At 36.3% G+C, this 26,624-nt stretch overlaps 2 protein-coding genes across 6 annotated transcripts in view; one reads left to right on the top strand and one right to left on the bottom strand.

Annotated features, from left to right (window-relative positions):
• LOC127935305 (serine/threonine-protein phosphatase 6 regulatory ankyrin repeat subunit B-like) overlaps nt 1-8,224 on the bottom strand; it is a 64,022-nt gene extending 55,798 nt beyond the window's left edge. The window contains exons 1-2 of one of the 2 annotated variants that reach the window (XM_052533049.1): nt 7,962-8,224; nt 7,188-7,289 (exon numbers count right to left, since the gene is read on the bottom strand). In XM_052533049.1, the coding sequence (XP_052389009.1) occupies nt 7,188-7,289; nt 7,962-8,099 (240 nt within the window). In that variant the 5' untranslated portion in view covers nt 8,100-8,224. The remainder of the gene's footprint in view (nt 1-7,187; nt 7,290-7,961) is intronic. The other variant, XM_052533048.1, reaches the window with a different exon arrangement.
• LOC127935318 (60S acidic ribosomal protein P1-like) overlaps nt 1-26,624 on the top strand; it is a 568,794-nt gene that overhangs the window by 382,264 nt on the left and 159,906 nt on the right. The window lies entirely within an intron of this gene.

Below are 26,624 nucleotides of genomic sequence, written 5' to 3'. Positions count from 1 at the left end.
TCTTCTGTTCCGATCAAAACATTAAACAGGTTCTCCCACTGAGAAACCTGATGAAAGTGCTCTAGTTATTGGTGATTCTATTGTACGGAACATGAATATAGAGACACCAACAACCATAGTCAAATGTTTACCGGGAGCCAGAGCGCATGACATCTTGGCAAATTTAAAAGTGCTGTCTAATGCTAAACGTAAATACAGTAAGATTGTTATTCATGCCGGCGCTAATAATGTTCGACTTCGCCAGTCAGAGATCACTAAAAATAACATTAAAGAGGTGTGTGAACTTGCAAGCACGATGTCAGACACTGTAATATGCTCTGGTCCCCTCCCTGCTTACCGTGGTGACGAGATGCATAGCAGATTGTCATCACTCAATGGCTGGATGTCTAAGTGGTGCCCACAGAATAACATAGGTTTCATAGACAATTGGACGAGCTTTTGGGGCAGACCTGACCTGTTGAAAAGAGATGGTCTTCCTCCCTCCTGGGGTGGCGCCACTCTTCTCTCTAGAAATATGGCACATAGTCTTAGTGTTTATACTTGACTAACTGGGGCCCAGGTCAGGAAGCAGACAGACTGGCTAAACCGACCGTCTGCTAGCTGCCTCCCGTCACAGAGGTCAGCTTATTCTCAGCACATAGAGACTCTTTCACCTAGATATCACACTATAGAGACTGTGTCTGTTCCCCGAACTAGAAAATACAAAAAACGTCCAAACCAAGTTAAGGCAAAACAATTTAATTGAGGTTCAACAAATAAAAAACAGATGCAATATGGATAAACAAATGATAAAGCTTGGCTTATTGAATATCAGATCCCTTTCTACAAAAACACTTTTTGTAAATAATATGATCACTGATCATAATATAGATGTACTCTGTTTGACAGAAACCTGGCTAAAACCTGATGATTACATTATTTTAAATGAGTCCACCCCCCAAGATTACTGTTATAAACATGAGCCGCGTCTAAAAGGCAAAGGGGGATGAGTTGCTTCAATTTATAACAACGTTTTCAGGATTTCTCAGAGGGCAGGCTTCAAGTATAACTCGTTTGAAGTAATGGTGCTTCATATAACATTATCCAGAGAAACAAATGTTAATGATAAATCCCCTGTTATGTTTGTACTGGCTACTGTATACAGGCCACCAGGGCACCATACAGACTTTATTAAAGAGTTTGGTGATTTTACATCCAAGTTAGTTCTGGCTGCAGATAAAGTTTTAATAGTTGGTGATTTTAATATCCATGTTGATATTGAAAAAGAGGCATTGGAATCAGCATTTATAGACATTCTGAACTCTATTGGTGTTAGACAACATGTTTCAGGACCTACTCATTGTTAAAATCATACACTAGATTTAATACTGTCACATGGAATTGATGTTGATAGTGTTGAAATTATTCAGCCAAGTGATGAAATCCCAGATCATTATTTAGTTCTGTGCAAACTTCATATATCCAAAATCGTAAATTCTACTTCATGCTACAAGTATGGAAGAAACATCACATCTACCACAAAAGACTGCTTTTTAAGTTATCTTCCTGATGTAACCAAATTCCTTAGCATATCCAAAACCTCAGAACAACTTGATGATGTAACAGAAACTATGGACTTTCTCTTTTCTAGCACTTCAAATAAAGTTTCTTTTAGAAGAAAACAAACATAATCCCAGGTATTTATTCAACACAGTGGCTAAATTAACGAAAAATAAAGCCTCAACAAGTGTTGACATTTCCCAACAACACAGCAGTAATGACTTTATGAACTACTTTACTTCTAAAAACCAATACTATTAGAGATAAAATTGCAACCATTCAGCCGTCAGCTACAGTATCACATCAGACAGTGCACTATAGACCCCCTGAGGAACAGTTCCACTCATTCTCTACTATAGGAGAGGAAGAATTGTATAAACTTGTTAAATCATCTAAACCAACAACATGTATGTTATAACCTATACCATCTAAGCTCCTAAAAGAGGCACTTCCAGAAGTAAGAGATCCTCTTCTGACTATTATTAATTCCTCATTGTCATTAGGATATGTCCCCAAAACCTTCAAACTGGCTGTTATTAAGCCTCTCATCAAAAAACCACAACTTGACCCAAAAGAACTAGTTAATTATAGACCAATCTCGAATCTCCCTTTTCTGTCCAAGATACTAGAAAAGGTGGTATCCTCACAATTACATTCCTTCTTAGAGAAAAATGGTATATGTGAGGATTTCCAGTCAGGATTTAGACCGTATCATAGTACTGAGACTGCTCTCCTTAGAGTTACAAATGATCTGCTCTTATCATCTGATCGTGGTTGTATCTCTCTATTAGTTTTATTGGATCTTAGTGCTGCGTTTGACACAATTGACCACAACATTATTTTGCATAGACTTGAACACTTTGTTGGCATCAATGGAAGTGCATTAGCATGGTTTAAATCGTACTTATATGACCGCCATCAGTTCGTAGCAGTGAATGAAGATGTATCATATCGATCACAAGTGCAGTATGGAGTACCTCAAGGCTCAGTACTAGGGCCGCTTCTCTTCACGCTTTATATGTTACCCTTGGGAGATATCATCAGGAAACATGGTGTTAGCTTTCACTGTTATGCTGATGATACTCAACTCTATATTCCTTCGCAGCCCGGTGAAACACACCAATTTGAAAAACTAATGGAATGCATAGTTAATATAAAAAACTGAATGTTGAGTAATTTCTTACTGCTAAATTCTGAAAAAAAAACAGAGGTGTTAATTATAGGACCTAAAAACTCTGCTTGTAATAACCTAGAACACTGTCTAAGACTTGATGGTTGCTCTGTCAATTCTTCGTCATCAGTTAGGAACCTAGGTGTGCTATTTGAGCGCAATCTTTCGTTAGAAAGTCACGTTTCTAGCATTTGTAAAACTGCATTTTTCCATCTCAAAAATATATCTAAATTACGGCCTATGCTCTCAATGTCAAATGCAGAAATGTTAATCCATGCATTTATGACCTCAAGGTTGGATTATTGTAATGCTTTATTGGATGGTTGTTCTGCACGCTTAGTAAAGAAACTACAGCTAGTACAAAATGCAGCAGCAAGAGTTCTTACTAGAACCAGGAAGTATGACCATATTAGCCCGGTCCTGTCCACACTTCACTGGCTCCCTATCAAATATCGTATAGATTTTAAAATATTGCTTATTACTTATAAAGCCCTGAATGGTTTAGCACCTCAGTATTTGAATGAGCTCTACGTACGCTGCGTTCTCAAAATTCAGGCAATTTGATTATACCTGGAGTATCAAAATCAACTGCGGGCAGCAGATCCTTTTCCTATTTGGCGCCTAAACTCTGGAATAACCTACCTAACGTTGTTCGGGAGGCAGACACACTCTTGCAGTTTAAATCTAGATTAAAGACCCATCTCTTTAACCTGGCTTACACATAACATACTAAAATGCTATTAATATCCAAATCTGTGAAAGGATTTTTAGGCTGCATTAATTAGGTAAACCGGAACCGGAAACACTTCACATAACACCCTATGTACTTGCTACATCATTAGAAGAATGGCATCTACGCTAATATTTGTCTGTTTCTCTCTTGTTCCGAGGTCACCGTGGCCACCAGATCCAGTCTGTATCCAGATCAGAGGGTCACTGCAGTCGCCCGGATCCAGTACTTATCCAGACCAGATGGTGGATCAGCACCTAGAAAGGACCTCTACATCCCTGAAAGACAGCGGAGACCAGGACAACTAGAGCCCCAGATACAGATCCCCTGTAAAGACCTTGTCTCAGAGGAACACCTGGACAAGACCACAGGAAACAGATGATTCTTCTGCACAATCTGACTTTGCTGCAGCCTGGAATTGAACTACTGGTGTTGTCTGGTCAGAGGAGAACTGGCCCCCCAACTGAGCCTGGTTTCTCCCAAGGTTTTTTTCTCCATTCTGTCACCGATGGATTTTCTGTTCCTTCCCGCTGTCGCCTCTGGTTTGCTTAGTTGGGGTCACTTCATATACAGCGATATCATTGACTTGATTGCAAATAAATGCACAGACACTATTTAACTGAACAGAGATGACATCACTGAATTCAATGATGAACTGCCTTTAACTATCATTTTGCATTATTGACACACTGTTTTCCTAATGAATGTTGTTCAGTTGTTTTGACGCAATGCATTTTGTTTAAAGTGCTATATAAATAAAGGTGACTTGACTTGACTTGGACGGCCTGAGGGTAAGGACACTCTCAGAAAATTTGCATTTTGGGGTGAATTTGTCACATAGCAAACAACCTAACAGCTTTGCTTCAGAATTTACAGTTTTTTTTAATCGCTAACAAGCGCTTAACCATACTTCAGATACTTTTTCTAAACTCTTAACACAGACTCACACCTACAAAACACAATTGGCCAAATGGATAATTTTCTTCTCAAAAACACATTTTGTTAAATATATACTAAATCTTCATTTCAAAATAGAGCACACCTTTCTCTGCACACACCAACTTTACCAAAACACTGGAAATCTGACTCAATATTAAATTATTCTGTCAAAGAATAACAATTGTTTTCACCTCACAAGGTATATGCAGTCAATCAAAGTACACCAGGTTTTAAAATATTGGCTATTGTTGACGTTACAAAAACTGCATAGACTTTTCAGTCTCAGTTTTACAGGTATTTGCATGCAAAAAACATGCAATTCACTGTTTTACACTAAATTTCTTGGTTAGGAACTGTATGTCCAAATGTACAGTAATGTTCACATTCAAAAGCATTCCAGTAAAAAGCTATTTTTTTTTCCTTTACTGTTTACTGCAGGAGGTACAGTAGAAACACGGTATGATAGAACAGAACAGGTTCAACAGTTTTGCTTACAGTGAACAAAATATCAATGAAACACATAAGAGCATTCTGAACAAAAAAACAACAACAGCAAAAAGCCCAGATAAAAAAAAGGGGGGGGGGGGGAATAAAAACAATCGCTCACTGCTCCTCTCACACATCTCTCACTGCATCTCTCACTGCTCCTGCTCCTCTCACTGATCCTCTCACTGCTCCTGCTCCTCTCACTGATCCTCTCACTGCTCCTGCTCCTCTCACTGCTCCTCTCACTGATCCTCTCACTGCTCCTGCTCCTCTCACTGCATCTCTCACTGCTCCTCTCACTGCATCTCTCACTGCTCCTCTCACTGCTCCTCTCACTGCTCCTGCTCCTCTCACTGCTCCTCTCACTGATCCTCTCACTGCTCCTGCTCCTCTCACTGCATCTCTCACTGCTCCTCTCACTGCATCTCTCACTGCTCCTCTCACTGCTCCTCTCACTGCTCCTGCTCCTCTCACTGATCCTCTCACTGCTCCTGCTCCTGCTCCTCTCACTGCTCCTGCTCCTCTCACTGCTCCTGCTCCTCTCACTGCTCCTCTCACTGATCCTCTCACTGCTCCTGCTCCTCTCACTGCTCCTCTCACTGCTCCTGCTCCTCTCACTGATCCTCTCACTGCTCCTGCTCCTGCTCCTCTCACTGCTCCTGCTCCTCTCACTGCTCCTGCTCCTGCTCCTCTCACTGATCCTTCTCCTCTCACTGCTCCTCTCACTGCTCCTCTCACTGCATCTCTCAGTGCTCCTCTCACTGCTCCTGCTCCTCTCACTGCATCTCTCACTGCTCGTGCTCCTCTCACTGATCCTGCTCCTCTCACTGCATCTCTCACTGCTCCTGCTCCTCACTGCTCCTGCTCCTCTCACTGATTCTGCTCCTCTCACTGCTCCTGCTCCTCTCACTGCTCCTGCTCCTCTCACTGCATCTCTCACTGCTCCTGCTCCTCTCACTGCTCCTGCTCCTCTCACTGCTCCTCTCACTGCTCCTGCTCCTCTCACTGCTCTTCTCACTGCTCCTGCTCTTCTCACTGCTCCTGCTCCTCTCACTGCTCCTGCTCCTCTCACTGCTCCTGCTCCTCTCACTGCATCTCTCACTGCTCCTGCTCCTCTCACTGCTCCTCTCACTGCTCCTGCTCCTCTCACTTTTCCTGCACCTCTCACTTTTCCTGCTCCTCTCACTGCTCCTGCTCCTCTCACTGCTCCTCTCACTGCTCCTCTCACTGATCCTGCTCCTCTCACTGCATCTCTCACTGCTCCTGCTCCTCTCACTGCTCCTCTCACTGCTCCTGCTCCTCTCACTGCTCCTGCTCCTCTCACTGCTCCTGCTCCTCTCACTGATCCTCTCACTGCTCCTGCTCCTCTCACTGCATCTCTCACTGCTCCTGCTCCTCTCACTGCTCCTCTCACTGCTCCTGCTCCTCTCACTGCATCTCTCACTGCTCCTCTCACTGCTCCTTTCACTGCTCATCTCACTGCTCCTGCATCTCTTACTGCATCTCTCACTGCTCCTGCTCCTCTCACTGCATCTCTCACTGCTCCTCTCACTGATCCTCTCACTGCTCATCTCACTGCTCCTCTCACTGCTCCTGCATCTCTTACTGCATCTCTCACTGGGCCTGCTCTTCTCCCTGGGCCCCTTGCTGTTACTCTTCCTCGTCCATACATTACAGTATTTGTCTTTTTCTGTTTCTGTTTCCAAAAACATCACCCTTCAAAGTCCCCCTTTTATTGTATAAGTGTCAATGTAATAGAAAAAAATAACCCCTGCCATTGAGTCTAAGCCAGATTGGAATCAGCTGTGGTTGGCCCAATTTACACAACATAAATCAGCTAAGAAATATTGTTTTTGAACTGATATCAATGCAGAAGGTTTTTATACTCTATCTAAGGTTTGGAACATTGTTTTTGTTATTGTGGGATGTTGTGTGTTAACATTTGTAAATACTACAAAAACGATCCATAATTTTGTTGGGAGGTATAGCTTGTCTGTTCAAAAAATGTAAGCATTGTGGAAATGTGTTCAATGACTCCATATTGTGTGAAAACGACATGAAATGTGTGAATGGTATGGCCACAATAGACCGATGCTGTGTCAATTGTGTTTAGAGTTTTGAAAATGTGACAACTGCTTGGACAAATGCTTGTTAGCGACTGAAAAAATTTGTAAATCACTAAACCTGAACTGTTCCATTAAAAGCTTAATTGCCTGCTACTAATGAATATCATCTGCATTAAGTGGCGAGTGCTGGTTTTGTCTCACAGGAGTGGGAGTTATTTAAGTTAAGACATGATTCCAGACGATGGGAAACTCCTACCTTTGTTTTGTCACTTGGATTGACCCCCAGTTCCAGCAACCTTTCAACGATAGACTGATGGCTCTCTCGCACCGCGACCATCAGGAGGCTCAATCCAGACTCCTGTGGGAGAACAAGTGAACATAGTCAATATTTCACTGCAGAGAGAAATGATTCAGAATTGTTAATACATTGGTTTGCATTGTAAAACAGCAAAAGCCAGAAAATGTTATATGAAAAGAGATATAAACATGTACATACAATAAATGTTTATTGATTGAACATACATTTGACTTGAAGTAAATGAAATATACAAAAATTTAAATTTAACTAGACTAATTAAAACATTAAATAAATTACTTAACATGTATAGCAATAAGCGCTTGAATGTAATATATGTAAATTTGCTTAATTTCAACTATTTATAAATAATGTATTTAATAAATGTTAATAATTCAAAATTAATAACAATACTTTTCATCTAGTTCAATTTCAATATTAGACTAATATATAAACTAATTAAAATCCATTAAATTAATAAACATTAACTTTATACACACACACATAAACATATATATATATATATATATATATATAAACATTTTAAATATATTATTTACTATATTTTAATTAATATTGTTAATTTTAACTCTTATATATATTATAGTGTTTAAACTATTCTATAACAGTCATAATAAATTATTATGAATTCAAACATAAATCTCTCTATATTTTTTTTCATAACTGAAGTCTATTTTTAAACATGCAATAAAAAGCACCTGCAGTGCATCTCACCTCGTCAAACTGGAAGATCTCTGGATCTTCTTTCTCCAGTGTCTTGAGTTTCTGTTCCAGTGCAGTCCATTCTCCGCTGAGGGCCAGAGACATCAAGGGCTGAGGGCTCCCAGACACACAAGAGCTCTCTGCCATCATATAAGACCACAAAATAACCTCTCAGAAATCAAACTACACGGGTCTGTGATCATCATAACAAAAGCACCTTTATTTAAAAGACAAGACCCAGGCGGATCTGCACTGGGCAGGGGCGGATCTAGCTGTTCCTTCCTCTTGGTAAGAGATATAAAGCGCGCATTTCTCCGACTGTCTGCGGCGGGTTAAAGTTGGCAAACTCCTCATTCAGTACCCCCTGTTTACTCGGGATTCACGCACGCACACACACACACACACACACACACACAAACAAAAGATAACTGAAACAATTCAACAGAAATTAGACAGAATAGTAAGAGCTCATGCTGCTGAAAACAGCGATTCTGCTGTAGCTACTTTCAGTCCTTGTTTTACTGCTCTTGTGTTCTGACGTAAAAATTACCTCAGAATCAACGTCAACTTTTTTATGCTACAATAAATATTATTCGTTAATCTCTATTTTAGGGCAAAATCAGGTCCATGGAAATGTGCTTCCGTTTGAGCAGCGTTTGTTTGGTGTAGCGTGGTGACATATTTTGATATAAAACAGTCATCGTTTTGACATATCGCGTATATTCTGACATATATAGGCTAATAATAATAATAAATTACATTTATATAGCGCTTTTCTGCTTTTTCACTCAAAGCGCTTACATTGTGATGGGATATCTCCCCGTCCACCACCATATATGTATATAAGCCTAGTATATGTATATTAGGCTTTATGTATTGAATTAAGTTATTCTGTCCATTGAAATTATTTTTTTTTACCCAAAATATTGAAATAACCCAATAAACGTTAATAACTGCCCAAAAATCGATCCAATGCCCAGATTTTTGGTACAGTAAACAACTCTTTTTTTTAGAGTGTAGGAAAATATAACTTAATCTATTTGTGTTTCCTGCAAGCACAATGTCACACACATAAACAAAAGACTCACGAACCCGCACCGAAGTTCCGATCTGAATCAAAAGAATCATTAATCTAGTTCCGATTGAATCAAAAGAATCATGAGTCTGAAGTTCCAATCTGAATCAAAAGAATCATGAATCTGAAGTTCCGATCTGAATCAAATGATTCACCATTCGCGCTCCAAAGTCCCACGCAGTGTTGCCAACTAATTTTCAGAGAAAGTTGCTAAAGGAAGGTTGATTTGCTAAAAGTTGCTAAATGACACTGTGATGTCATTGCGTGATGAGGGCGCTATGTAATCACTACGCAAAATTGTGTCACTGCATCAAATCTAAGCAAAAATACTTGATATGTTAATTTATATTTTAATTTAAATAATAATAATGCATAATATAATATTAAAATATAAATAACTGTATTTTTTGAATTGTTGAACACTTCTTTTGAACTCTTTTGAACAATTTCAGATTAATTTTTTTAGCTTGCAAACTAGTAAAACTACACATTCTGAACAATAGTTTTAAGTATTGTATTAGTTTGTATGCTACACTCCAAAAATAGGGCAAAATCTGTTGTTATGTTGTTATAAATCTATTATGTTAATATGAAGGAATTTTTCGTATAGATTTTTCACAGGTGTTTTACCTGAATTTTTAATTACACGTTGTATTTAGTGTTTTCAGTTTACAATGGTTAATGTATATTGTCTTGTAAAAATACTAGTACCTTTTCCATTTTTCGAGATATTGTTCTTGCAATGTGATAAGTGGTGAGCAATCACAGTTACAAGCTAACACGGTGTATCATTTATGCACCATTATTAAATTTATATCATTATTAATAAATCAAACAATTGCAAAGAGCAAGTAACTTGATTTACATGATGTGTACTCATCTTTGGTTTCCTCTTTTTTTGTATATTAGATGAAAATGTGAGCCTTTTTTATCACTCAAGTCACTTATTAAACGATGCAAATAAATGTAAAAAAAATTGCTAAATTTGTTGCTAGGGGCTTTTTGGAAAAAGAGTTGCTAGTGTAGTCTGAAAAGTTGCTAAATCTAGAAACAAAATTGCTAATTTGGGAACACTGGTCCCACGCAACGTCCCAGTTTGCCTAATTATATGTGCTAAACGTAGCCTATTTTATGGAAATGTACATACTTGTATGTGTGTAGCAAAAGAGTATGCACATCTCTTTTACGGAAGAGAACGTTGTTGCCTTGTTACACAATTAGTGTGAAAAAAGCATTTGACACTTTATTGATACTGATCCAATATAATTTACTCTTTGCATATATTATATTAGAGCATTATAAATTGAATATATAAAATTCCATTTACACTGCTTTAATATATATCCTACCAACTTGAAGAGAGAAGCAGGATGTTGCTGCTGTAGATCTACCCGACGCAGGTCTTTCCTGAGGAGAATGGTGCTGATGTTCATGTGCAATCATTTGTGTAACAATGAAAGATAAACTTATAAAATTAGGTTAAATAAAGAGAAAGGACATTTGCATCTTATATGGGCCCTTTGGGCTCATTTTTTCATAAATATAATATTATTTATAATTTATATGCAGATGACACTATTATATCCCAATAGCCCAAATGTATCTCAATCTTTTGATGGACTTGCTCAGTGTTTAGGTGAGATAAGAGCCTTGCTGGCAAGGAACTTTTTTTCATCTGAACACTAATAAGACTAATAAGAGTCTGTTGTTTTTGGACCTTCTTCTGCTTCCAGGGAAATCTTATAGTTTGGCAGCTATGAAGATACGTGTTTTGGATCATGTTAAGAATGTGGGTATTATGATTATTCAGCCTTAGTTTTAGATAAGCAGGTTACTAATGTTGTGAGGGCTGCCTTTAATCAACTCAGAATTATGTCTAAACTGAATTTTTTTTTATCTTTTAAGGATCTGGAGACTAGGCCTTTTCGTGCCTATTCATGCCTTTGTGTCATCACACATCGGTTACTGTAATCCTGTTCATATAGGTATTTAACAGGGTCAATTATCTCATCTTCAATTAGTACAGAATGCTGCTGCCAGACTTTTGACTTGCACAAAGAGATATGTTTACTCTATTTTCTTAACACTGGTTGGCTGTAAAATTTTGAATTGAATTCAAGGTTTTGCTGATGGTTTTTCAATCATTGGATGCATTGCTCCAAAATATATTGTTGACCTATTGATTCCATCTTCCATCTTAGAAACATTGCCAAGCTACGAAACGTTACCTATTTCTGATGCAGAAAAGCTAGTTCATGCATTCATGACCTCTAGACTGGACTATTGTAATGCACTTCTAGGTGGTTGTCCTGCATCTTCAATAAACAAGCTAGTCCGAAATGCAGCAGCTAAAGTCCTTACCAGGTCAAGAAAATATGATCATATTACCCCAATTCTACAGTCTCTGCACTGGCAACCAATTAAGTTCTTTTTAAGTTACAAATGATCATTACTTACCTATAAGGTACTGAATGGTTTAGCTCCTGCATAGCTAACTAGCCTTATACCATGTTAAAGTCCATCGCGCTTCCTAATGTCACGAATCGCTGGACTTTTAGTTCCTAGGATAGCAAAGTCCACTAAAGGAGGCAGAGCTTTTCACATTTGGCTCCCAAATTCTGGAATAGCCTTCCTGATAATGTTCTGGATTCAGACACACTCTCTCTGTTTAAATCTAGATTTAAAAAGCATCTCTTTCGCCAAGCATTCGAATAATGTATCTCAAAATTTGTGACTGCAGTTGCATCTGATCAAATGCGCATTCTTATAATTTAGCTTGGGTTAAATTAATTAATTTTACTTTGTTGGATCAGCAGCTATGCTAATGATGTCTCTATTTGTTTCTATGTTTTGTCACAGGATTTACATCTCGTAGTAACTTGGATTTACACAAGCTCCAGTCTGGATCCAGAACACCTGAGAAGAGATGATGCTGACCCTCAGAGGAACTCAGATGATGCTAACCCTGAATCAACAAACAGAACTAACAAATATTGCTACAAGTATGACTGCATCATATAATAACTGCTGTTAATAATGTTCATCGTCTGGCTGACTGCGTCTTGTTTTCATACGTGCACAAACTGACAGTCACCACTTATAAGCAACTACTAAATATTGTAGAAACGTTATTTTCTGTAAAGTTGCTTTGTAATGATTTGTATCGTAAAAAGCGCTATACAAATACATTTGAATTGGATTGATTCCTTATCAAAGTTCAAGAAACTTGAGATCTTCAAATCAGATGATTCTTCAGGTTTCCAAAACAAGATTGAAATCAAAGGGTGATAGGGCTTTCACAGCATCTGCTCCTGGATTATGTAACTCTCTCCCAATGCACATTAAATCTTCCCCATCTGTGGATGCTTTTAAATCTGAAATGAAATTTTACCCTTTTCGTAGAGCTTTTAGAATTGATTAGTGTCCAGTTTTTATTTTTCTTTACATTTTCATGTTGAATCTTGTTTATACATATGCGTGTGTGTGTGTGTGGGGGGGGGGGGGGGGGTATGCATAAATCTAGGACAGTAATACAGAAATATAAGTATAATGCATAAAGACAGGACACTTGACACAGTACTGTCAGCTGAATGCAACAGTTCGCATCCTGAGGCTGTTTTTTGACAGAGAATCTGACATCCGTCCCTCTGTCTGACAAGACAATCCAAAGTCAACATCATAGCTGCACTGCCTTATGAAGCTGACAATGGAAGGTCAAATGATATCGAGGTTGTGATGTTGTTACCTCAGCTATCCCTAAGTCAACAGTGCACAGGGTTGTGCACAAGGTCGGGCTGTTCTTGACCTGCTAAAATATATCATGCAACTCCTTCAGGGTAAAGAGGTGGAGGAGAATGGTGCAGAATTTGCTGGCAGGCTCTCCTGCTTTTTTCACACGGCAGAGTTATTGATGGATGCCTCATGTGCATAAAGCCCCCAGCAGTCAATGCATCCTGTTATTTTAACAGGAAATTATTCCATTCAGTGCTGCTCCAGGCTGTGTGCGATCACAGTTGTTGGCTTTCCTGGATCCGCCCATGATGAAAGGGCCCTCAACTGAATTGAATTGAAATTTATTTGTATAGCCCTTTTTATGATACAAATCATTGCAAAGCAACTTTACAGAAAATTAAGTTTCTACAATATTTAGCAGTAGCTTATCCATGTTGACTGTCAGTTTATGTGCATATGGCAGAAATGTATGGAAAAATAAATTAAAGACATAGTCAAACAGATGATGAACACTATCAACATCAGTCATTACTGCAATCAAACTTATAGTAAAGTTTGGTAGTTCTGTATGTTGTTTCAGGGTTGGCATCATCTGAGGTCCTCTGAGGGGGTTACATCAGCTCTTCTCTTCTCTGAACCTTTTGGCAAAGCAGAGAAATAAACAGAGACATCATTAGCATAGCTGCTGTTCCAACAAGTAAAATTAATTAGTTTAACCCGAGCTAAATAATAATAATCGAAATAATTTGATCAGATATGGCTGCAGTCAAAAATTATGAGATGCGTTATTGGAATGCTTGGCGAAAGAGATGTGTTTTTAATCTAGATTTAAACAGAGAGAATGTCTCTGAACCCCTGAACATTATCAGGAAGGCATTTCCAGAGTTTAGGAGCCAAAAGTAGTAGTGAGTGTATGGTGATGTTGTCAGGAATCGTCTGGCAGAAGCAGTTTCCGCACCTGACATCCATGTTCCTGCCTTAATGAAGCATGAATATGTTTAGAATCATGTTTTCAACTCTCCCTTGTTAAAAAAAGTTTACAAAAGTCCTGTTCTCATAAATTTCTAAATACATTACAAACCACATCCCCAGTTAAATAAACTAACAAATTAATTAATGGTAATAGTAATAATAAAGACTTTTGTACTGGCTTTATTAAAAATATTTCAATCAACATACAATTTGTCATGGACTTTTATTTTATCATATTAACTCTGGTTAACATCTGTTTGTAGCTCTAAAATTTAGCTGAGGAGAAACAAACTAATTACTTCTTATTAATTTTAATAAGAGTTAAAAAGTAAGAGTTATAGCCGGCAGCCATATCAGCCTGGAGCTCAAGACCGGTTGCCCACTGAAGCTATAGGGCTGAGCCTGGTCAGTACATGGATGGGAGACCTCCTGGGAAAACTATGTTGCTGATGGAAGAGGTGCTAGTGAGGCCAGCAGGGGGTGCTCACCCTGTGGTCTGTGTGGGTCCTTGTGCCCTAGTGACACTATAGAGAATGAGAAGTAACGTGCCGATTTGGGTTGATATGGGAGGGGTCTGAGCCGGTCGGCCCTGATGGAAGGATACGCTATCTGTATGGGAGGCCCTTTCAGCATAAAAACGTTCCAGCGTTACTCGTCGTAATTATATTTTTACTAGTAACAATTCAATTAAAGAGCTCTATAATTTAATTTCTACTAGTAACAATTACAATTATAGAGCTCTATAATTCAATTGTTACTAGTAACAATTATGATTATAGAGCTCTCTAATTGAATTCTTACTAGTAACAATTACAATTATAGAGCTCTCTAATTGAATTCTTACTAGTAACAATTACAATTATAGAGCTCTCTAATTGAATTTTTACTAGTAACAATTATGATTATAGAGCTCTCTAATTGAATTGTTACTAGTAACAATTCCAATTAGAGAGCTCTACAATTCATTTATTACTAGTCATATGTCTCCATTGACTTCCATTCATTTTTAATTATAGAGCTCTGCAATTCAATTGTTACTAGTAACAATTCGGATTATAGAGCTCTCTAATTGAATTGTTACTAGTAACAATTACAATTATAGAGCTCTGTAATTCAATTGTTACTAGTAAAAATTATGATTATAGAGCTCTCTAATTGAATTCTTACTAGTAACAATTACAATTATAGAGCTCTCTAATTGAATTATTACTAGTAACAATTACCATTATAGAGCTCTCTAATTGAATTTTTACTAGTAACAATTGAATTACAGAGCTCTTCAATTAATTTATTACTAGTAAAAATACACATTAAAGATATGTGTAATTGCAGAGCTCTCTAATTGAATTACAGAGCTCTCTAATTCAATTGTTACTAGTAACAATTGAATTAGAGAGCTCTCTAATCGTAATTGTTACTAGTAACAATTGAATTACAGAGCTCTCTAATCATAATTGTTACTAGTAACAATTCAATTAGAGAGCTCTGTAATCCATTTATAGAGCTCTATAATCAAATTATTACTAGTAAGAATTCAATTGCAGAGCTCTCTAATTGCAATTCTTACTAGTAATAATTTAATTATAGAGCTCTCTAATTCAATTGTTACTAGTAACAATTTGATTATAGAGCTCTATAATTAAATTACAGAGCTCTCTAATTGAATTGTTACTAGTAAGAATTAAGTTACAGAGCTCCATAATTCAGTTCTTACTAGTAACAATTAGAATTAGAGAGCTCTGTAATTGCAATATTACTAGTTCAAATTGAATTACAGAGCTCTACAATAGCAATTCTTACTAGTAACAATTGCATTACAGAGCTCTGTAATCGGCGACATATCATTATGCTAATCGTGCCTTATGCATATTCAACGTGGGTATATAAACAGGCAGGCGGGAAATTTTGGCGCCCCCAGCTGACATGGACGAAGTACACAGTGGAGAGGCAGGGCTGAGCAGTCTGCAATATCTGCGATTTGTAGCCAAAACATTAAATTCAAACACAATACCATTTTAAAAACCCCAGGACGTCTCCTAACAAAATAAAAAGAGAAAATGCAGGTAACACATTCATAAAAGAAATTATAGACATATTAGTGCTCTTAGTGCAAGTTGTCTAAAAACAATCTGGTGCTTCCTACACTCAAAAAAATGTACTTTCACTTTTGCCAATTTACTTTAACAATGTGAACTTAATTTAGTCTAGTTCATTCAACAAAAAAGTGTGTATTGTCAGCTTTACTTAAAAATGATTTGTTCAGCCAACATAACTGTTGCATAAAAGTAACAGATTAATAAAACCAATACAGACTTGAATCTCATTGGCTGAGGATTTTGCAGTGTATTATGGGTAATTGTTGTTCTGTCACCCTCTTGCAGAAGTGTAGCACCATTAGATAGGTACCTGAGTAATAACAGCTCACAGTTGAGTTAATGAACTTGTTCTAATGTAATTTAGAACAAATCACACAAATAAGTTGTGGGAAATGTAACATTGCATTTCAAACGTGTGTTCGTGATCTGTTTGATGTACCTTAATTGAGAAGCGATGTTGAATTGTATTGGATGACTGCACTCTTATTTATGGATTCAGTGTTATAGTCTTATTAAATCTTTATTGAAGGGGCCAATGTTTCTGAAGTGGAATCAGTAATTTTTCTTTGACATCATCAATTATAACTTTCATGTACAATGAACTGAATTATTATTTGTTGATTCTACTAAGGTTTGTTAATTTAGTTTACTCTAACATCTTTTGTAAAATGAACTGAATTATTGTTTGTTGAGATTAGTTAAACAAATTGTGTGGAACCTGTTGACATAATATTTTTAATTAAACCCAACATTTCATTTTTCTTTAGTGATAATGTGGGACACTGAAAGGTCTATGATAAAATTCCAAAATCTATGATAATGATGATAGTAATAGTAATTATAATAATAATAATGATATTGATAATAATAATGATAATAATAATAATGATATTGATAATAATAATGATCATAATAGTACAAGATAGTTTTTATGCATTTACAGTGGGGATCGAAAGTTTGGGCACCCCTTGCAGAATCTGTGAAAATATGAGTAATTTTCAAAAAATAAGAGAGATCATACTAAATGCATGTTATTTTTTATTTAGTACTGTCCTGAGTAAGATATTGTACATAAAAGATATTAACATTTAGTCCACAAGACAAAAGAATTGCGGAAATTATTAAAATAACCCCACTCAAAAGTTATATATACTGTGTTCTGTTACCTGATGATCCTCGACTGTCTTTCTGTTTTGTGATGGTTGTGCATGAGTCCCTTGTTTGTTCTGAACAGTTAAACTGAGCAGCGTTCTTCAGAAAAATCTTTAAGGTCCTGCAGATTCTTCAGTTTTCCAGTATCTTTGCATATTTGAACCCTTTCCAGCAGTGACTGTATGATTTTGAGATACATCTTTTCAGACTGAGGACATTTGAGGGACTCAAACACAACTATTTAAAAAGATTCAAACATTCACTGATGCTCCAGAAGGAAACAAGATGCATTAAGAGCTGGGGGTGAAAACTTTTGAACACAATGAAGATGGCCAAATTTTTCTTATTTTGTTGAAATATAATTGTTTTCCATTTAGTTCTGCCCTTCTTAAGCAACAGAAGATACTTGTATGTTTCCCGGTACACAAATTAAGTACAATTTACATTGATCTTCAAATTCCAAAAGTTTTCACCCCCCAGCTCTTAATGCATCTTGTTTCCTTCTGGAGCATCAGTGAATGTTGGAATCTTTTTTAATATTTGTGTTTGAGTCCCTCAAATGTCCTCAATGTGAAAGGATGTATCTCAAAATCATACAGTCACTGCTGGAAAGGGTTCAGATATGCAAAGATGCTGTAAAAAATAAAGTGAAGTAATTTTTCAAGCATTTACTTTTTATTTTAAATGCAAATAAAAGTAAAAATAGTAAAATAAAAAAAGTAAAATAGTTTTTTATATAAATTAGACATTTTGACTAGACATAAGAAGTATTTGGTAAGATTTAGAATTTTTTTATTTTTATTATTTATTTTTTTTTTTTTTTGCAGTGGACCTATGAATTTAACATGATTTACTGTGTTAAAATACTCAACAGCACTCCATTTTCTGTTTTAATGTCAGGAAATAAAGTTGATACCCATGTAGTGGAGTTGGAGGATTAAGATGAGAGCAGATCTGAGAAAGAAGGTAATGGCGTAGACATGGGGCAACAAATAGAAGAGGAAACGGCCAGTAAAGCCTCCAGAGCAGAATCAGATCCTGATTTATCGTCAAATAGTGAAATCGATGACACTGTTTTGAATGAGGACTATACACCTGAGAAAGATGACAGCCCAGATAATGGTAGTGATACAGACACAGCTCAAGGAGCTGTCAGTGAAGGAGATGCAGGAGATGTACTTGAAACTTCTGCTGTTCAACGTCATAGGCGCCCAAGGCCAGATATGTGGACGAGAGAGCTGATAAAGGAGAAGCGTCTTAAGGGGGAGAATTAGAAGAATCCAATGGGACAGGAGAGACCACCAAAGACCATGGGCACCACCCTACACATCACATCACTGCTTAAAGTCAGAGAAACTGACTGAATAGCATGGAACAGATATCTTCAACAATTTCTGGTCCATGCCTTTCTGGGAGACACACAAGCTTTATATCCAGACTCTAGTCCAAAATGTGCCCATAAAACAGAAGAAAGGTGTTGTTGCATCTTGGAGAACAACGTCCCTACTATACCACCTGCAACTGGCAGATAGACGTAAACTACCTGTGTGTAAGAATCTTTTCTGTTCAACGCTTTGCATCGCCCCCAGAACCATCGGATCATGATTAAAATCCAAAACTGATCCGTGTAAACCCGAGATCAACAAGACTGGCCCATGTGTGCCCATATCAGATGTTGACCAGACCTTCCTGAAAGAATGGCTCTCTGGACTGCCTACAGTCCCATTCCATTACTGCCGTCAGGACAAATTACACATCTTGGTTATATTTAGGAGAATAAAAAAACTTTGGTTATGTTTGCACAGCACCTAAGTGGAACTTTGATTAAGGGTAGAAAAGGAAAACAGTGGTTAAGGTTAGACATTAATAAGAAACAACTTGGTTAGGGTTCACAAGTTACACATCTTGGTTACATTTAGGAGAGTAAAACAAGTTTTGTTATGTTTGCATTTTATATGTAAGAGAAAGTCATGGCATATTCTGCCTAAGTCACTTTTATTGGTTAGGCAATTGATGATGGATCTTTTTCTTTTTGCATACTTGTTCACACATCTGGTTGAATGTACTGTTATAATATCAATAAAAAATAACAATGTGATTTCTAAAAAAAAATGTTTTCTTGTTTACCAAAAACATTGAAATATAACTTTTATCAATTATGATATGAGACTAACGATAATATATATATTTATATATACAAAAGAGTTAAATGCACAGTCAGAATTCCTCAGTGTTCTCTTGTTCATTTTACTTAACAACAAACACATGCAACCACAACAGGCATAAGCTTATTTGAAGGCAAAATATAAAACAATATTGCAACCTGGAGAAAAAAAGAAGAAGAAAAAAAAAAAAAAACTTGAAAAAAACTTTAGGCTAGATTTAACCCCGAGTCACAATTTATAAAAAAGTTTAAGACTATTTGGCCTAATGTTTTCTATTTTACTAAACAACAAACACAATCATTCTATTATTGCATATCAATTCTAAACACTGTAAATATTCATCTCAGGCATCATCTTAATTTTGCTTTAATGTGAACATGATTAATGTTACCTAAGTCTGTACAATATTTCAGGATACTTTAGAACCACGCTACAGGGCTTTTATTTTGAAATGCACTGTTGTAGGCGGGATATCTGCAATCTGTTTTGCATCTCATGAATAGGAGTTTCTACTAGTAATAATACAATTATAGAGCTCTGTAATTGGAATTGTTACTAGTAAGAATTGAATTAAAGAGCTCTCTAATTCAGTTTTTACTAGTAACAATTACAATTAGAGAGCTCTATAATTCAGTTTTTACTAGTAACAATTGAATTAGAGAGCTCTCTAGTGGAATTGCAGAGCTCTGCAATTGGATTATTACTAGTAACAACTGAATTACAGAGCTCTGCAATTGTATTCTTACTAGTAATAAATGAATTGTAGAGCTCTCTAATTGGAATTGTTACTAGTAAAAATTGAATTATAGAGCTCTTTAATTCAGTTGTTACTAGTAAGAATACAATTGCAGAGCTCTATAATTCAATTAGAGAGCTCTACAATCATAATTGTTACTAGTAAAAATTGAATTATAGAGCTCTATAATTGTAATTGTTACTAGTAGAAATTAAATTATAGAGCTCTTTAATTGAATTGTTACTAGTAAAAATATAATTACGACGAGTAACGCTGGGACGTTTTTTTGCTGAAACGGCCTCCCATATATCTGTTGCCAGGGGCAATGCCTTCAGAACTTCACAGAGGCGCGACTAAACATTTCAGAGCGCTTTCATTTTTGCGCATTTATTTTGTCGGCGGAACAGATCGAGACGGATCTACGAATACGCAAAAGAAAAGGAAGAAAGTAAAGCAATGCAAAAACAAGGCGAAAGAAAGGGGACCTTACAGGAACAAGCTCACATCAAGCGCAAAACAGCGGTGTTTGGAGAAGCTCTCAGGCAGCTCCCTGCAGCGGCACAGAGACCTGAACAATATACCTCAGTGCACACATATGGACATTGGGAATTATATTGTTTACGATGTAAGTCACTTTGCATTCACGCTGTTAATGGCTTTAATCTAACCCGGACATTTACATCTCGCAATCACACATTTAACTACCCTATAGCTAACCCAGAACTGGTTTGTCCACTTTGCAGCCCCCAACAAAAAAAAACCTGGTACAGTATGTGTCATTGGGTTAAAATCAAATTATAACTAAACATACACAGCTTTAGCCTACATCAAAATATGTTGGAAACGTTCGTATACATTGAACATCTCGTTACAATCTAGTGTTCATTCGCAGTTAATTACTTTGCCATTTTGGTCAAGAAGTGCATTCTAAATGCAATGTAATTACAATACGCTAAAACACATGTGAATAAACTTACTTTGGCCAGTACAACACTGTTGTCATCACCTGCTGTAGATGGACCCAGCCACAACAGAAAGCCTCCTAACTTTCCAAAGACTTGTGACTTTTAAACTCCTGCATTGTGTAGTAACTTAAACCAAAATATATATATAATTCCCAATTTCCATATGTGTGCATGGAGGTAAATGGTCCAGGTCTCTGTGCTGCTGCAGGGAGCTCGTATGGGTCGATATTTTGTATGCTTGAGAGCTTCTCCAAATACCGCTGTTTTGCGCTTGGTGTAACCTAAAAAAACTGTATTCCATTGTTCCTATGTTTTCCATATGTATCGTGTGAGGTACTGCAGCAGTTTTTAACGCAGCAGTAACTTCCAGGCATGGTAAAACAGTGCCGAATTGTGAGAGCCTCCTCTTAACAACACATGTAAACAATCCTGTTTCGCCGCCGGTATCCTTCCAACATGGCGGAGACTGTGATATCGAGGGAGGGGCTTTGTGCTATGACGACAACTTCTCATTCTCAATAGAGATCGCTAACACATGTGACCAACTGGGCGGCAACGTCATCAGAACACAAAGAATTCTGGGTATGTTTGGCCAGTTAACATGGTCTGGCAAAGCAGGCTAGTGATCTGGCATGAAAAATTAGCGTGAAAAACAGAATATAATCCTACAAATTGCAGCGGGTTAAAGAAAACATTGTCGGACCATACCACCTAAAACTAAATCCAAATGCAAAGATGAGATATGACAAGAAAATAAAGGACTCGATCCTTACAAGCAGAGCGACTAGTCAAGATAACACCCTCCAGCCCAAAAGAAGGGCATGTGAAAAGGGTGTGTTGTGGTGCTTTTACAGACAGCCTGATCGAAGAGCTTGATGACATGTTAGCTTGCGATAATCAGAATTTCATTCAATCTTTGTGCATTTTATTTACAGACATGGCTAAAAAAACATTACATGTGAGAAGAACCTTTTGGAAAACAAAACAAAATTTACATATTAGATGTGAGCATGGTGTATAATTCTAACATGACGTCTTGGACACATATTGGTCAAAGCACAGCACACAACCACAATTTTATCCTGCAAAGTCTTCAGCTCAGTCTCATGAGTGGTGTGGACAGTGTCCGGTGATGGAGGTGGATTCAGAGGACCTTACGTCTCAGGTGCAGGTGTAGTGTCTGACAGTAACAATATAAAGAAATTGTGTCATATCACAACCTCTATTCCTGAGGAATCCAGATTAGCTACACACAGGGGGCAACATACACTACAGTTCAAAAGTTTGGGGTCAGTAAGATTTTTAAATGTTTTTAAAAGAAGCATCTTCTGCTCACCAAGGCTGCATTTATTTAAAAATAATAATAATAATAATAATAATAATAAAAACAGTAATATTGTGAAGTATTATGACAATTTAAAATGACTTTTCTTTTTTAATATATTTTAAACTAATTTATTCCTGTAATCAAAGCAGGATCACACTCCAACATTTCATAGGCAGGTTTGCCTGCAAACACAGTCACCAAATAAATTACAATGTAGCCTAGATGTACAACATTTAAAACTGATTAACGTTACGCTTCAGTGCATTGGTAACTTAAGCTCATTTTATAGCCATTTCATGCTAGTTAACGGTTAACATTTACTGAGAGTAATTGTAACTTACCTTTGTGAAAATGCTTTGAACACACCATCATGTGTGGTGGAGTGTTATCGAAGGTAAGCTTGGCCTCCTTACCGCTGCCATCCATGCCATTCGGCGCCTTTTTGTCACCTCTGAAACATGGCTTGTACTATTATTTTCCCACGCTGGAAAACGATAAAAGGATATTCCGTTCTTAAGCGGTCTGTGTATCTTTTGGTCATTCGATTTTCTATTTAAAAATAAATAAAGATAAATGAGAAACCGTTTGATTTTCTTTTTTTCGTTTTGTTTAAGAAACGGAAAACAAAAATTTAGCTGGATTTTTCGTATTTTTGTTTGTGGGTAAAAAATCAGATTATGCTTTAATATTTGTTTGAATGTGTGGGCGGCGCTGAAACGCCCCTTTCATCCCTTCTGTACTGCACCGACAAGCGGCAACCGCAAGCTCAGTTCATTTTCACCAGGAGAGAAGAGCAGACAGCAGAGTTTATTAATCCTGCCAATTCTTTGCTAGTGGTGCTTGCAAGCTTTATATATATATATATATATATATATATATATATATATATATATTTTTTTTTTTTTTTTTTTTTGACCAAACAGAAATTAATTTATTCAATGACATTTGAATTTTACTGTAAGATCTACAATGACAAATATGTGCAGATTTTTTGCCTACTAATTTTATTCTATGCCTATTTAAGAAAAACCTCACAGCCTAACATGTTTTCATTTGCTATACAAACAACAGCAACTGAAACTTTATCTTGTAGAGTGTAGTCTGCTGCACTTCTCCGATCGGCGGATCCCGATCCACAGCTTCCATCCCGATAACAAGAGGAAAGAGCTTCAGCTCCATCAGTTTGGGTCGTAAGACACCCTAAATAACATGAAAACTCAACAGGATTTGCTTTCTGTCATCTCGGTCTACATTAACTTCTTTCTGAAACGTCAGAAATGAACCAGGCTCATGCATCAGACGAACCATGTCTTGCTGGACACGTCTACTTTTAAAATAAGCCATTTAAATAGAATAATAATAATAATAATTTTATATTTAGGCCTATGTAATTCAAATGAAACCAACGAGAGGTGCAGTGTTTCCCGTCTGAACTCATTATCTGTAACGATGTCACACCGTCACTATATTCATACAGTCATCTACAGAATTCGTGAATTCAGTTCATAATTCTAAGTAGCCTATAGCCTATAATTAAAACATTTAAAGTAGACTAATTATGGGGAAAACTTAACTTATATTAATATAAATTTTATTATAAATGTGGGGTTGGATTTTTCCCATTTAATTTTTTTTTTTTTTTATGAATGGCCTAGAATAAAATAAGTAGGTAAAAAATTTGTAGTAGGCCTATATTTTATTCCATGTCGTTGTAGATCACAGGCTAAAGTAAAATACAAATGGTGTTTTATGAATAAAGTTGTCAAGTCTGCTTTGTCAATAACTGCAGCAGCCGGAAAAATATAATATTATTTTTTTATTTTATTATTAATTTAATTAATTATTATTATTATTATTATTATTATTTTATCTTGCAAGCACCACTAGCAAAGAATTGGCAGGATTAATAAACTGCTGTCTGCTCTTCTCTCCTGGTGAAAATGAACTGAGCTCTAGGTTGCCGCTTGTCGGTGCAGTACAGAAGGGATGAAAGGGGCGTTTCAGCGCCGCCCACACATTCAAACAAATATTAAAGCATAATCTCATTTTTTACGCACAAACAAAAATACGAAAAATCCAGCTAAATGTTCGTTTTCCGTTTCTTAAACAAAACGAAAAAACGAAAATCAAACCGTTTCTCATTTATCTTTATTCATTTTTAAATAGAAAATCGAATGACCAAAAGATACACGGACCTTAAGCTTTATGGTCCGTGTATCATCCGATCATTCAATTATTCCATTAAATCTGGCAAACCAAAAACGAAATAACGAATCAATATTTTGTTTTTCTGTTTTTCTGTATGAACCAAATATGAAAAACTGACTTTTGTTTCATAGCTTTCAGCTCGAAACGGGAAATACAATAAACAAGGAAACCAAAACGAAATAATCGATCAAATTTACGTTGCCTCAATTTTTCTTTATTTGTGTAGTAGGTCTAACTATTTCCCACGGTGGCGTCCTGCTTGCTTTGCGCATGCGCAGTGGATAGTTTCAAAGGAGTAGGTCGCTGAGCGCCCAACACACGATGGGTAGCTCGCGAAGCACAAAGTTCCTCCGTGTTTTCTCAGCATTATATCTTAGAAAATAGGAGGTTTGAGAAGTAAAAGGCGGGGCAACATTTAAAATATTTCAAAGTTAAAGTTCATACAAACAGATTTTAATAGACAAGTTTCAGTCAAATATTTATGTTTTATGCCTATAACAAAACCCAGTGTTAAAACAGAGCGCAAACAATTATATCTGGAACATTATATACTGTAGACTTACCAATATGCGCTCACTTCCGCGTATTCATCGCGGGGATAAAGAACACGTTTTTGTTTAACGATCACAGGCATAGTTACAGAATGTCCAATAACAATACAACACGCTATAATAAGAATCAGAGATGGTCTAATTGTACTTTGAAATAACGCTAACCACTTGTTGCATTTTAAGTAGATCATTAATTATTAAATACAATCTATCTATCTATCTATCTATCTATCTATCTATCTATCTATCTATCTATCTATCTATCTATCTATCTATCTATCTATCTATCTATCTATCTATCTATCTATCTATCTATCTATATATATACAACACACATCCATAAATACATACACACACACAATACAAAAAAAAAAAAAAAAAAATAGAAAGATTTGAAAAAGAATACAGAAAGCTAGTGTTGGATGCAAAACTAGCAGTTAGAATAAATAAATAAAAATTAGCTAAAATATAATTAGAATAGACAGTGCTACAGTCGAGGGTCAAAGATGAAAGAGATGTGTTTTTAGATGTTTCTTGAAGATGCGTATACTGCATGTAATATATATTTAGCTTTGCAATATAACAATTTTAAAGGTAATAATGTAATTCAAAAGGCAATGGTTGACATACTGTAATAATGTTTGTAATAGTATTCTACCTGACAATTACTGTATCAGTTAAATATATTATACCCTTTCATTATACTGAATTTATAGATTAGAACACCTTTATTGCACAGATGTACTCTCAAATGTAAGTTCTAGTAGCAATACACACAAACAGTGCACATGTAAACAAATACTGTATGCACAGAACTACGAAGTTAAATATTTACATTATTTTACAGTTACATTGCAATCTGTACAAATAAAACAAATTAATTTATTCCTTGTGTTATGTCTTAACCTAGCATCAGCTTATCTACTGCTGTGTGCCGTTCTTCAGTTATCAAATTATTGATGTAGTATCAGGGTTGAAATAACTATACACTTAGTAGGCCTACTGTAAATCCATGGCTTTATCAGATCTCGTCTGAATTGGCAACAATTATTACTATTACTTTTTCCTTAGGTTGGAAAGGCAGCAAGTGAAAAATTATATTTAGCAGCTATGTAGGAAAATAACTAATTACTTTAAGATAAATGCAGATCTTTGTGCTTTAATGATTTGTATTCTTCCAAACTCTGCCAGCAGACTTTTTTATTCTTAATTATCACATAAAATAAATGAATAGCCTAAAGAAGACTGTCGTTTTGGTGAAGAATCAGCATTAAATCAGGGTTTCATCCCCATCTTTTTTTATTTAATTTTGAAATCTGAAAAATGAAATGAAATTTACTTCAAACATGCACTCACCAGAAATTATTCTATCAGTGTCATTTTCTATCACAAATCATTTTTATTAACCATTTAAACAGAATGTAGGTTAAACAGTATTAGGCCTAAATATAAATATATTTTTTCAGAATACAATTTCTCAGTTTAAGCTGAGAAAAGGTATCAATTTAAGGGAAAAATAAGTTGATTTTAAATTTCATGGCATCAACACATCTAAAAAAAGTTGGGACAAGGCCATGTTTACCACTGTTTGTCATCCCCTCTTCTTTTTATAACAGTGCAAACGTCTGGGGACTGAGGAGACAAGTTGGTCAAGTTTAGGAATAGGAATGTTGTCCCATTCTTGTCTAATACAGGC

Source organism: Carassius gibelio, chromosome A19 (genome assembly GCF_023724105.1).
Source record: "Carassius gibelio isolate Cgi1373 ecotype wild population from Czech Republic chromosome A19, carGib1.2-hapl.c, whole genome shotgun sequence".
NCBI classification, from domain to species: Eukaryota; Metazoa; Chordata; class Actinopteri; order Cypriniformes; family Cyprinidae; genus Carassius; species Carassius gibelio.
This window is presented reverse-complemented; position numbering and strand designations above follow the sequence as displayed.